Source organism: Bactrocera latifrons, unplaced genomic scaffold (genome assembly GCF_001853355.1).
Source record: "Bactrocera latifrons isolate USDA-ARS-PBARC rearing strain unplaced genomic scaffold, ASM185335v1 scaffold_616, whole genome shotgun sequence".
Taxonomy (NCBI): domain Eukaryota; kingdom Metazoa; phylum Arthropoda; class Insecta; order Diptera; family Tephritidae; genus Bactrocera; species Bactrocera latifrons.
The window spans coordinates 106,782-120,002 of record NW_017537286.1 but is presented as its reverse complement, the minus strand read 5'-3'; the positions used below and the strand labels follow the sequence as shown (position 1 = coordinate 120,002).

The following is a 13,221-nucleotide window of genomic DNA, read 5'->3' as shown; positions in this document are numbered from 1 at the left end:
AAATATAAACACGTGTACGTATCCGAAAATGTATGATGCGCAGAATGTCAACAATACGTAAAGAGCGAAACACGACTTCTCAGAGCGAGCACTTGTCGAAAACTGTGTAATGTATGTATTGAGGATAAAATTTAGAAGCTTAAACCTATTATTTCTGAAAATTTGTAAAATAGAAAAGAAAAATGTTTAATAAATAAACTTCAAAAAAAAATTTAAAAAAAATGTCAATTGTTTTAGTTGACTGCTAACGGTTGACGGCTAATCACAACGACGTGAAATGAAAGAGAAGAAATGGTTACTTTTTTCCCGAGTCCAGAACAAAAATAACCTACCGGATAACGAAGGCATTAATTACTGATTTTGTAGGGATCTTTTCGTTGTAGCGTATCTGCAAATTATAATTTTTTTTTTCTTTCTCTGTTACATCTTTTTCGTTTGCAAAAACTACCGCTAATTTATCCTCCTTTATTTCCATTTTTGGAATATTCATTTAGCACTATTGACACATATGTTTTTTCTTTCACACTCATTCAATAAGAACAAGCAGTGAGATGACATTATTTAAATTTTATTCCATTTGGGAAATTCGAAGTGCATTAACCCTAACATGATTAATTCGATTATGGTTTAGCATATTTCTTGGTATTTTAAACGATTTTTTTCCGATCACATAAGGGTTAAAACCAAAAGAACCCACATATGTGCGTTGGTGTTAATAAATGAAGAAAATATGTGTAATTGCGTTGAAACTTATCGAAAAAGTGGTTATAGCAGAAACAACGAAAAACGCTACTCCCTTCCTCAGTTGTCGTCCGTAGCGAGCAAAATGTATCAAAAGTAGAAATCAGCTATCTCTTTTCATTTTCATTTGAACAATGTTGCCATTGTGCAATACGCATATATAGTTTTGTACCACATCTCACTTTTCAATTACAATTCTTCATAATATAAAATATCAAAACTGAAAACAAACTATTAAAAATAGTTCATTTATTTATAAATAATAGCATTAGACTCTGTTTTTGAGTTAGTTTAAGAAAATTTCAAGCATATTGACATAATTACTACAGTATTTCGAGACTGGCAACCCTGCATTGTAAAAGAGCAATCAGCTGACACGTTTCTACGGGAAAAATCGAAATACCGTTGAAATCTACATTATCCTACGGTAATTTTCTCAGTTCTTTAGCGAGTCGTCGTGGTTTCATATCGTGTACAGGCTTTATTCCAATAAAATTGTCAAACAACGGTAAGTTTTGAACAGTTGAAGTGAAGTATGCAAAGGAGTTTCTTTATCTGACAAAACATTTTGTGCTAACAGGTGTTTTATTATTTGTAATAGATGGAAACCGTGAACGCGTATTGCAAAATATGTAGCATTACCAGAGGTAAAGAGATGTCCAACTCCTCTCTCACTGGATGTGAGAGAACAATTGATAAACGTCAAAACCTTCTGAACTTTGACAGCTGATTGAGAGATTTGTTGCACCACTTGTAAAAAATGTAAAACAGTGAAAACTTAATAAATTTGTGAAATTTAACGGTATCTGGTGAAACTTTTTGTAATTTGAAACATCACAGTATTATTTTCAATGGAAAATTATTAAAAATATTTAATGATGGCAGCTAACAAGCTTAAATCCATTTATTGGGCAATTGAAAGACCAAAAGTCATTTGTTCTAATATACTATATATAGATTTAAATAGTTTATGCGTATATATATAAACAACCACTATATAGTAATTTTTATTCGTACTAAACGTTGGATGTTTTAATTTAAATGTCCAAAAATTATTATTTTGTTTAATCTGGTCATAATGGAAAATATTATAAAAAACGCTAATTTTGAAGCGCTCTCACACTGGGATAAGTTGGACACCCCTTTATTCATTATTACTAAGACTGCAGATGAACGCGCACAAGCTTTGAAAGGCGGATGTGTTGTGCTAATGGCAAAGTGAGATTGACAGCATTAAAAACTTCATTCGAACCATTGTATTCATTAATTTTTGGAACATTTGAAAGATCGAAACTTTATTGAGTCATGTTCAACAATACAATTCGACATTTCAAATTGCATCTTTTGGTGCTACAAAAATTGTTATACTTTTGCAACTTGTTCCTGTTGGCAATGAAAAAGTGTTTGCCAAATTTGATTGAAGCTAGGATCTTATATTCTAAATCTAAAGGAGAAGTACTTCTTTTATACCACGTATTCATAAGATTCTAACGGGCATGCCATTTCAATTCAAACGATTACAATTAGGTTTTAAAACAGCTAGCAAATAATGTAATACGTTTTTTGTTTGAACTATTAAATTTGATGTTAGAATAATTTTTTCTGTTATATTACTTATTTCTTTATAAAATTTGAATAACAAAATATTCGTATGCATGGAACTTTTATTTATACTCATTTCATTTTAAAATATAATTTATACTATTTTTATTTCTAATAAGATTGCTTAATAAAAAATAGGAATTTAAACGAATTGCTCTTATTCGCGCATATTATTATATGACAGCCCTCCATTTCCTAATAATTGATACCACGAAATGATGTGCATAACGAGTGTAAAAAGTGAATTTATTTAAATGGTTACAGTTTAATTCATTAATTTGAAGTGAAAAATTTTCGTAAAAAGTGTTAAATGTAGTCAAATAACTTGTTGAAATGTATAAATTTTTTAATCATGTGTACAAGTTCACGCAAGTGAGGAAAGTTCTCTGATCGCCATCCACTTGGGAGTGGCCAGAAACGATTCTTTTGCATATGTCTCAAGAAGCTCACGACTTCCGGTCTTTGACCAAGTATCCTCTGGGTAGCCTAAGAATATCCGCTTAAAGGCAAGCTAAAGTGCGAAGGCGAAATATCCCCTACATAGGGTTATGCGCTGGGTTTGGGACCCGCAACGTAAAAAACACACCCCCAATGAAAAGGAACGACCAGCCTCGGATGAGAGACCTCCTTTTGAAGACGACCATGGCAAACGAAATAAGGACTACGCATTGAGGGCATGCACCTGGAATGTCCGGTCCCTTARTTGGGAAGGTGCCGCTGCCCAGCTGATTGATGTCCTCGTGAAAATAAAGGCTGACATCACCGCCGACCAAGGACAGAGACGAGTAAGTCCTTGTGGCATTTACTACAGTGGTCATATAAAGGAGCGCAAGCTCCACTCCATAGCCGAGTACTTCACTCTGGTGAATGAACGTCTAGCCACAACCCGCATCAAAGCGAGGTTTTTCAACATATCGCTGATTTGCGCCCACGCCCCGATGGATAAGAAAGACGATGTGACCAAAGATGCCTTTGATGAGTCCTTGGAGGGCACTTATGAGAGCTGCCCCCGCCACGACGTCAAAATTGTGCTTGGCGACTTTAACGCCAGGGTGGGCAAAGAGTCATCTTTGGCACTACGGCCCATAGATTCAGCCTCACGAGAGTCCCAAATGGGTTGAGGCTAATCGACTTCACCGGGGTCCGAAGCGTGGTTATCTGTGGTACTAGATTCCCGAATAAGAAGATTTATCAAGCTACCTGGCTGTCTCTGGATCGAAAAACCACCTACCAGATCGATCATGTTGTGATAGACGGAAGACACGTCTCCAGTGTTCTAGACGTGCATACGATCAGAGGTTTTAACGTCGACTCGGACCACTATCTTGTTGCCGCCAAGATTTGCACCCGCCTCTGTGCAGCAAAAAGAGCACGTCAACAAACACAAGGAAGTTCGTCGTCGAGAAGTTCCAATCAAAACAAACAGCCGAACGATTTCCTACTCGGCTTGCACTTTTGCTCTCTGAGAGCACTCGTCAATAACTCGGTATAAAGGAGCTGCGGGACGGCATTTCATACTCCTTACGTACAGATGCAATCCAAACCATTGGTTTTCGGAAAGTGCAAAAGAACAGCTGGTACGACGAGGAGTGCCGTGTCGACCACAACACGTGCGGGATGGGATAGATACCGAGAGTTAAAGATTGAAGCGAGACGAATTTCCAGACAGAAAAAGAAAGAGGCCGCAATGCGTGAGTACGAAGAGCTTGATAAGCGGGCCGACAGGGGTAATGCTCGGAAATGCTATGACCAAATGCTGCGTCTTACAGAAGGTTTCAAGACCTTGGTTCTTGTAGAACCCCCAGAGCATACTTAAATTATGGAGGCAAACTTCTCCAGCCTTCTGAATGGCAGTGAATGCACAACCCCAGGAGAAGGGGAACCCGATTCCCCAATCGATGWCGATGGAGCAGACGTTSCATTGCCCGACCAKGAARAAGYTCGAATAGCAATTACCYGCCTGAAGAACAACAAAGCGGCGGGGGCCGATGGATTGCCGGCCGAGCTATTCAAACACGGCGGCGAAGAACTGATAAGGAGCATGCATCAGCTTCTTTGTAAAATATGGTCGGACGAAAGCATGCCCAACGATTGGAATTTAAGTGTGCTATGCCCAATCCTTAAAAAAGGAGACCCCAAAATCTGCGCCAACTACAGTGGGATAAGCCGCCTCAATATCGCATATGAGATTCTATCGAGCGTATTGTGTGAAAGMTTAAAGCCCACCGTCAACAAACTGATTGGACCTTATCAGTGTGGCTTCAGACCTGGAAAATCAACAACCGACCAGATATTCACCATGCGCCAAATCTTGGAAAAGACTCGTGAAAGGATAATCGACACTGCTTTCGACAGCACGAAAAGGAGCTGCCTTTATGCCGCGATGTCTGAATTTGATATCCCCGCCAAACTTATACGGCTGTGTAAGCTGACGTTGACCAGCACCACAAGCTCCGTCAGAATCAGGAAGGACCTCTCCGAGCCATTCGATATCAAACGAGGTTTTAGACAAGGGACACCCTATCGTGCGACTTCTTCATCCTTCTTCTGGAGAAAATAATTTGAGCCGCAGAATAGAGAAGTTACCATCTTCTATAAGAGTGAACAGCTACTGGCGTGTGGCGATGATATTGATATCATCGGCTTCAACATCCGCGCCGTTAGTTCTTCTTTCTCCAGACTGGACAAGGAAGCAAAACTAATAGGTCTGGCAGTAGACGATTGCAAAATGAAATATCTCCTGTCATCAAACAAGCAGTCGTCGCACTCACGACTTGGTTCTCACGTCACTATTGACAGTCATATCTTTGATGTCGTAGTCCAAAGTCCTCTCTCGACGAACAAAAACCAAACTCTATAAGTCACTCACAATTCTCATCCTGCTATATATTGCAGAGGCTTTGACGATGACAACAACTGATGAGTCGACGTTGCGAGTTTTCGAGAGAAAAGTTCTGCGAAAGATTTATGGTCCTTTGCACGTGGGAAGAAGAAATGACTGGCGCGCTGTTGTTAACTCGGCTATAATCGCGTAAGCGGTGTCCACGCCAATTAAGAAGAAGAAGGACATAGAGGAAGAACAACGCTACCTTCAGATCGCGGCCAATCGAGGTTTTCCGTATTCTATGGTGAATTTAAAAGCAGAAATACTCGCAATTTCCCCATAAAAACTGAAAGCAAATCTCACAATGCAATGTATTCAATATTTTTAAGGAAATTAGCAATTATTTTATTGAAATATACTGGAGGAACTAGTTATCTGTTATAAATATTTGTCTATTACAATAAATATGTAATTTACGGTCTTTGTACTGTCTGAGTAAGAACAAAGGGAAATTTACAAATTTATGTTTAAATAATTCGGTCAACACTTTATTTGCAAATAATGTTACTACATGAGTGAATAAAAAGATGTTATTGTTGAAATAGTGTGCTGGAATCCTGCAGCTACTCCCGAGTTATTCTTTCACATTTTAAATTCCTAAAAATAAATGAAATTATTACATATGTATCAAATTCAATACATTTGCTAAATAACTCACTTTAATTGGTCGTCCATCTCTTTATTTTGGTTTGATTTGTAAAATATACGGTGTATATGTTTTAGGTAGGAATGTATACATTCTTGATCTGGAGGACCTCCTCTGTCCGTACATACCCATTTTAACCCCAAAACCTAAATCCAATTAATAATTTTCTACCATTACTACTCATTTGTTAAGTGGGTTGTTTAAAATTTTGTGAATTCCGAATGCTTCCATTGGTAAGGTTTTGGCAAATAAGTGATGCCAGATGATTTCTAAATAAATTATGTGTATTTGAAAAGGAAGTAACCTATTTCTTGGTGATTTTAGAAATATTTAAATAGGTTTTAAATCTTTTGTCGTGAAAAATACATATTCACGTTTTTTCTCAGTCAAATAATAGCATACATCAGTCATTGAAACCTTTTGGTTTTGTTCAAGTAAAGTGTAGGCAACCGTGGCAATTAGTCAATGGCGGCGGTGCATATATGACAAATGACAATTTCGTGTGAAATAAACAAATTTTCTAGATGGATGATTCTTTTTTTGGTTTCGATACATCTGTACCGGTATGTAAAATGTATAATTGCATTTAAATAGAATAATTTGAAACATACAAATTTTCAAACTAGATTGTAAATGATGGTTGTTGATTTAAAATAGTCAAACCATGCCTTAACGTTAGGAAGGCATTCTTAATCAGTATGTCGTGTTGTATTTATATATAGATTGAGCATTTACTTTTTTACATTTATTACATTATGTCTGTTTGGAATTATTGTGTTTTCTAGTACGACGACAACGGGGCAGGTGGTCAAATTGCTGAACCTTCCGAAGAAGAGTATGATGCCCTTAACGATGAAACATTTGGATCTGCCACTAATGGAGATTGGGAAGAAGCACATGAAACTATGGTGCGGCTTACAGACGGCTCAGTTTCTGGTAGTTCTAACAAAGATTCTTTCGATGGTGTAAAACTAATTAGTGGAAATATTTTAAAATCCTCTCAAACTTCATCGCCATCAAAAGCAAATATATCACGAAACCGTTATGTAGAAAAATTTGCAGATTCGGATTTGGAGTTAAATCTATCAGCTATGAAGTTAGACGATGTCGACTTGAGATTCGACGATAACGAAAGTTTATCTGGATCAACTGGAATAAATTTAGATCCTAGTGTTTGGGCCACGAATCCTTTTAAAAGTTCGAACATAGCCTTGGATGGTAGTGAACATTCGACAATATTCCATTCAAGAGAAAGATGTTCAGTAAGTGGAATTAATAATGTAAACAACAGCGATAAAATTTTTCAACAAGCTCAAAATGCAAATCTCTTTGCACAACATATACAATCGGAAAAAAATCAGTGCACAGATACACAAATGATTCAAAGAGAATTGCCCCACCATCTTGGCGGTGCATTTGGTTTACCCCCAACTCCAAAATTTTGTACTCTGGAGGATATTGAAAGAAATATTATTATTGAACAAAGTATACGAAAAAATCACGATAATTTTATTGAACCCAAGGACCAACGAAATCAGCATCATCAAAATCTAAAACCGCATATTCAACAGCATGTTAATGACGCTGTTAGACAGTCTTCAAACGCAAACACACCTCCACCTCAACCACATCATATGCAGCAACATCAATTATTACAACATCAAATAAATCAGACAAAATCCCAAGTTTCACAATTAAAAGGTATTACAGTTTTTATACATATTAAAAATTTATGAAATATGTTTTGTATACGCCCGCCAGGTTTTCCAAATCAAGGTCACACAATGAGGCCAAACCCTAACTTTGCAATTAATCTGACACAACACCCATTGGGAAATTTAGTTCATCAACAGCAAACGGGTGGTGGTGGCAATCGTCTTCCACCAGGATTTTCTTTATATTCAGCTGGGTTAAGCCCGCATGTGCAGCAACAAAACAATCATCAGCTTCATCCACATCCTATACTTAACCAACATGGATTACCCCCCAATTTTCCGAGACCACTGCCAAGCCCACATCTGCCAATTGCTTTAAATAATTTTGCAATGCATCCCAATTTTAATGCAATGCGTGCTGCTGCAGCTGTTGCTGGTATCCATAAGGCTTCTTTGATACAAACTCCACAAACAGCTCGCATAAGTCCACATCCTCCTAACTCAGCTGTCTTACTAAATTCTGGGCAATCGAATTCTATGTATAATATGTTCAATATGCGTTTAGTTCAGGAAATTCAACAAAATCATCCTCTTTTGCAAAATGTTGCACGTCAAACACAACAACTACAACAAAATATTGGAATGAACTCTCAACAAACTCTTGTACAACAAAGGGCCAATATTAGTGGAATTAATAAACCAATTCATCAACGGCGTGATGGAGGATCTTCAAACGGAAACTTGCCACATGAGGAGTTTGATCAATATGCCAACTTAATGAGTACACGTGACAAACATTGGCTAATAGGTATACAGCTTTCACAATTAAACACGGATACTCCCTACATTGATGATTTTTACTATACGGTATACCGCGAAAGAAAAGCTGTTCTCAATGGCAACCTCCGCCATAGTCAAGCACATAAAGACAACCAATTAAATCATCCACTAACGCAACCAAAGGGTCACGCTCAGCTTATTTTAGTTCAGCTTGGCAATAAAAATGGAACGCGGAATGGTCAACATCGCGAACGTCGTAATTCAGAGAGCACCGGGACAGTTGGAATTAATAGCGGAAATATAGGAAATAGTCCAGATCAAAAAGGACCGTATGTTTTTAGTCCGCTAAAGTTTGAAAACTCGTTAGGTAAGTTACAGTATGGAAGTGTAACAGCACCGCGTAAAATAATTGATGCTGAAATTATGGGAAATGAAAATATAGTCAGTGGGGCTGGTGATAGTGTCCCAATAACTACAAGTTATAGTGGTTCCAATTCATCCATCCTTAAGTCAAACATAATACCAGTAGCTCCTCTAACAGGTGCAATAAGCGATTTTACATCATCAGTTCATCGTAAATCGCGTCATATTTTGTTACATATCGAAACTCTCTACCGTATTGTTTTGAAATTGGAAGATCTAAATAATCCCACTGCAATCGCTACCATTATAATGAAGAAAAAGAAAGAAAGTGAGCGCATAGCGGCTTTAGAGCAGATAGAAAATGCTGGCAAAAGCCATGAAGAGCGAATGTCAGAAGCATCCAATTCATCAACAGTGAATCCTGCATTGAAAAACAAATTCACATATGAGATTGAAAAGAAAGAAGCACTAATAGCAAAGCTTATAGCTGGACTTTCACAAGAAGAAGTTGCAGCAATTATGAATGTTCGTAAGGGAAAGGTAATATAATTATTTGATTTCTGTGAGCAAACTTTTAATTATAATTGTTTCAATGTACCCAGAAATATGTTAAAGTAAATCATTAAGATTATTTTTTTTTTTGTTCTTTTTTAAAACTCAATTAGACTAAGGATTAGAATTAAAATTAATATACTGATTGCAACATTCTAATCAATTTCAGTATTGTACATGATTGGTACTGGATAATAGACGATTCAAAAATATGTTAAATCATACGGAACGTTTTGAAAAGAATTTTTTCTTTTCTAATCAACGGATCTTTACCCTTCAATTTAGGGAAGCTCCTTTATTAATTATAGACAAGTTTAACCAGTAATTGTTATGAGTAGAAGAAATTAACTTGCAATTATTATATTTACATGGATACGTCCTCAAAATCAGTTATCACTTTATTATAATATTTCAATTTTCCCTTTCTCCAAAACTTATAAAATTTAAGTTAATACTTTTGAATTTGTTTGTTAATTATTAAATGATATTTTTTAGACTCTAATTCGGCGTATCATGATATATCTAGAAGCTCATGACATTCGTTGGACTATTTGGATGGGAGTTTTTTCTTCTTTGCAGAATGTTGTAAAAAAAGATAAGGATGATGCCGATGGCGTTTTATATGCACTTTACCCTGAGTTTAAAAATCACGTGCGTCAAGCAGACTTTGAAACGATTGTCAGAATTTCAGCCTCTATACCACTAAGCGAAAAGAAATTTAATGGCATATTTTGTAGTAAGGTAAGTTATTTTTATAAATTTGTAAATTTTTCTGTAATTTATTGAAATATCTATTTTACTGACTTTATGCCGATATTGTTAATTTGAAAATGTTTTTTAAGTTTATTTTGTTATTAGTTATATTGTGTTTACAGGATTAGCCGAAATTAATAATTATATTGAGTTGTATTACTGACGAACCAAAACGACTAGTTGTATGTAATCAATTCTATGAGTATACGACGTCTTACAAATGGTGTTTAATTATTACCGAACATATTGAATTTAAACTCAACAAGTTATTTACAACATTTAGTCTGTGATCATATTGTTAATCGGCGAAGAACAATYTTAAATGTTTTTTGTTTTTATTTTCATAGTTTCCATTCTAATTGGGACCTAATTTCATTAAAAAAAGCTTTACTTTTTGAATAAAACCCTTCCTCTATAAAAGTCAATACATGTGTTGCTTGCAAGAAAGTTGCAATGGTAATATAATCATTCTACTTAAAGCACTTGTTACGGCTTCCAACTCATTTTAGACATTCGCTTCAAAAATTTACTTCAAAGTATGTACCCAGCCAGCATTTACATATAAAAAATAAGCGTTTTGTGAGCGTTCAAATGTAAGCAAAACACTTATAAAACGCTGCTGTGACCTTTACAAAAGACATCAAAGAAAGGGGTTTATAATCGAAAAGGACCCAACTTTATAAGCGTTTAAAAGACAATTGCAAAACTCGTTTTTTAAATAACGTAATTACACGTTTTCTAAATGCTTATAAAACACGTTTTGAAAATGCTTAAAAAATACGTATTTTTAATGAAATAAGTAAGAGTTTTAAACATTTACTTTGTTTTGGATATGTTTTTTTATTGATACATTTAAAAAATCAGTTTTAATATTAAATTTGGTTTCTTCATAGAATAATATTACATTAAAATATAAAAATAGGAACTTCATTGGTTTTTCTTTTAAAAAATCATTACTACTTAGTATTTTAGTTCACTTTTTTTGTTGTTTTAATTTTAATACGATTTTTTGCGTCCTGGAAATATGACTTAGAGGCAAACACAAAGTCCTCTTTCTTGCCTCCATTTTCAGCGAAAGTTTCTGCAATAGAATTTAAATATGAATATAGAAATGTAACTAGAAACCTTTTAAACGTATTTCGCCTACGATGAATAGCAGTGGCGACAGTGAAGGCCCTAATGAACTTATTATCTGCAGTTCCTCGCCAGGAAAAGCTCTCAGCAACGTTGTCAGTCATAATCTTCTGCCACGCTTTCGTAACAAATTTTCTCGAATTGGATGTTGACCATCTTTTTAGATCTGCTTTCTAAAAATATAAATAAAATCGACATCAGTATACAGTCACCGGATGTTTCAAATTTAAATTCTTACCAGCAAGGAAAATTTATCTATATCTTCCAGAATAGTCTTCTCAAAATTGAGGAAGCCTTCAATATTAGCTTACGGCTTGCTTGGTATAATAGTAGCGTTATTATGTGATACCGCTTTTTTAAGATCAATAATTTCTTTGCGCATCCCCTCAACGTTTTCTGTTAGGCGCAACAATATTAGCTTATTTTTTTCCTCCACCTTTTCAACAGCCTTTTGATATGCGTCGATGATTACTGATTGAATTGCTGCCGAAAAAAATATAAAACAAATATGAGAAAAGTGTTGCGGTGTTATGTTAAAACTATCCTTTAAAAATAAATATCTTACCCGACGACGTTGCACTATCCAAAGAAGTTGTTGTTGTGCTTGGACTTGGTTGCATCACATAAATAGTTTGTGAGGATGCGATGTCATCATTAATGGGGTCGACGAKGTAATTGAGATTGTTCTGCGACATGATCTGCTATGAGTGGCACAAATATATAAGASGATCTGGTGTAGAAGCATATAACTTTTGATGTTACTTCGTTAAGCGTATGGTGATTCGGTGTTTGAGATTTTCGGCACGGTAAATATTAAAAAGCGATAATTGAAGCGGCTTATCATATAAGTTATGTAAGTCTTGTACCCTTAGCCCGTGAAGTAGAAAATCGTTATCAGCAGATCTTGATATGGAAATAAGTTTGAAAATTAATTTTTGTACTAAATAAAAGTTCTCAGGTGCAATAGGTGATAAATAAAAGTTTTTAGTTTTAACAAATTTGTAAGTGCCATCACTTTGTACTGTAGATTTTTTTGAAACAATATTTGTATGATGATTTCCATGTACACTCTGCTGAACTAGTCTCTTGTAAATTTGGGATGGAACATTATTTTTTTTCTTAACTAGTTTCTTAATTTTTCCTAATTTATTTTCAAACTTGAAAGCACTGGTTGTCTCTAGTGATCCAAAGTGCATGGAATCTCTGGAGAAATGACTCAAACAGTGGCAATTATATGTTAACATTAAATCATCATATAAAACATGGACTCTAAGTAAGAAATCCTTTATCAGCTCCTCTGCGCATTTGTTATTTTGTACACAATCTTCAGCWTTGAGGAGAATTCGCATTGCAAGACTAAGTTGCAAAAAATGAATGTACCTCTCTTCGCTCAATATGTCCTTTAGCACAACCTGGCCTGTATACAAAAGGAACTGACGGAATTCCGTTGCTTTGAAGCGGTCTATCTATTTTAAATCCCGTGGTTTCCTACAAAAGCCTCTTGGTATGTAACGCGCAATGGATTGAAATTCTGTGTTTAGTTTTCGTATATCATTTTGTTGCAAAGAATAATTGCGATTTTTAACTTTTATCCAGGATCCAAGCAAAGCCTTCATTACACCCAAACACACCAAGTGCATGTAATCTAGAGCGAATACTTGGATCACGTCGATTGGAAGTTTTTCAATCTCCAAATAACTTTGCTGGTTGTGATGTCTGACATCAGTTCTTTGCCGAAAATTTATATTTGTGCGCAAAGGATGATTTTGATAATGCAATATCATACGATTCTCTTTCCGTTCGCCCCTCTGAATGCACTTTGTGCAGCAACTATAGCCTGCGTGTCCTTTGACTCCAATCATAAGTGCCCTAGCTGGTGCATCCATAATAAATGCTCGACATTTTATTACAAAAGTTTTGTTTTCGTATGAGGATCCATTTTGGAGAAGAGCGTTTAACTCATCGACAAATTGTGCCAGAAACTTATTCACATCATTGGGATGAGATCGTCCACAAAAAATATCAACCACGAAAACTGAATCCGTCCCATTTACATTCACTAAAATAGGCCACACGCTCTTCAGCGAACTTTTCGAAATTGGCAATCCATC

General features: G+C 35.7%; 2 protein-coding genes and 1 long non-coding RNA gene across 4 annotated transcripts in view; 1 reads left to right on the top strand and 2 right to left on the bottom strand.

The window, feature by feature from the left end:
* Positions 1-5,679: 5,679 nt before the first annotated feature.
* LOC108975134 lies at positions 5,680-6,100 on the bottom strand. Its single transcript, XR_001993848.1, has 2 exons — positions 5,886-6,100; positions 5,680-5,824 (listed from the first exon to the last, which is right to left on the bottom strand). It is a non-coding gene; the product is annotated as an uncharacterized LOC108975134 (long non-coding RNA).
* Positions 6,101-6,164: 64 nt separating this feature from the next.
* The window catches only part of LOC108975131, a 9,177-nt gene continuing 2,120 nt past the window's right edge, over positions 6,165-13,221 (top strand). The window contains exons 1-5 of one of the 2 annotated variants that reach the window (XM_018943434.1): positions 6,165-6,436; positions 6,659-6,809; positions 6,897-7,574; positions 7,635-9,211; positions 9,719-9,964. In XM_018943434.1, coding sequence (XP_018798979.1) covers positions 6,398-6,436; positions 6,659-6,809; positions 6,897-7,574; positions 7,635-9,211; positions 9,719-9,964 — 2,691 coding nt within the window. In that variant the 5' untranslated portion in view covers positions 6,165-6,397. Of the gene's footprint in view, positions 6,437-6,658; positions 7,575-7,634; positions 9,212-9,718; positions 9,965-13,221 lie in introns of both variants that reach the window. The other variant, XM_018943433.1, reaches the window with a different exon arrangement.
* LOC108975132 lies at positions 11,176-11,883 on the bottom strand. Its single transcript, XM_018943435.1, has 3 exons — positions 11,676-11,883; positions 11,349-11,593; positions 11,176-11,283 (listed from the first exon to the last, which is right to left on the bottom strand). The coding sequence occupies exons 1-2, from the start codon at positions 11,803-11,805 to the stop codon at positions 11,418-11,420; spliced, it is 306 nt and encodes a 101-aa protein (XP_018798980.1). The 5' UTR covers positions 11,806-11,883; the 3' UTR covers positions 11,176-11,283; positions 11,349-11,417.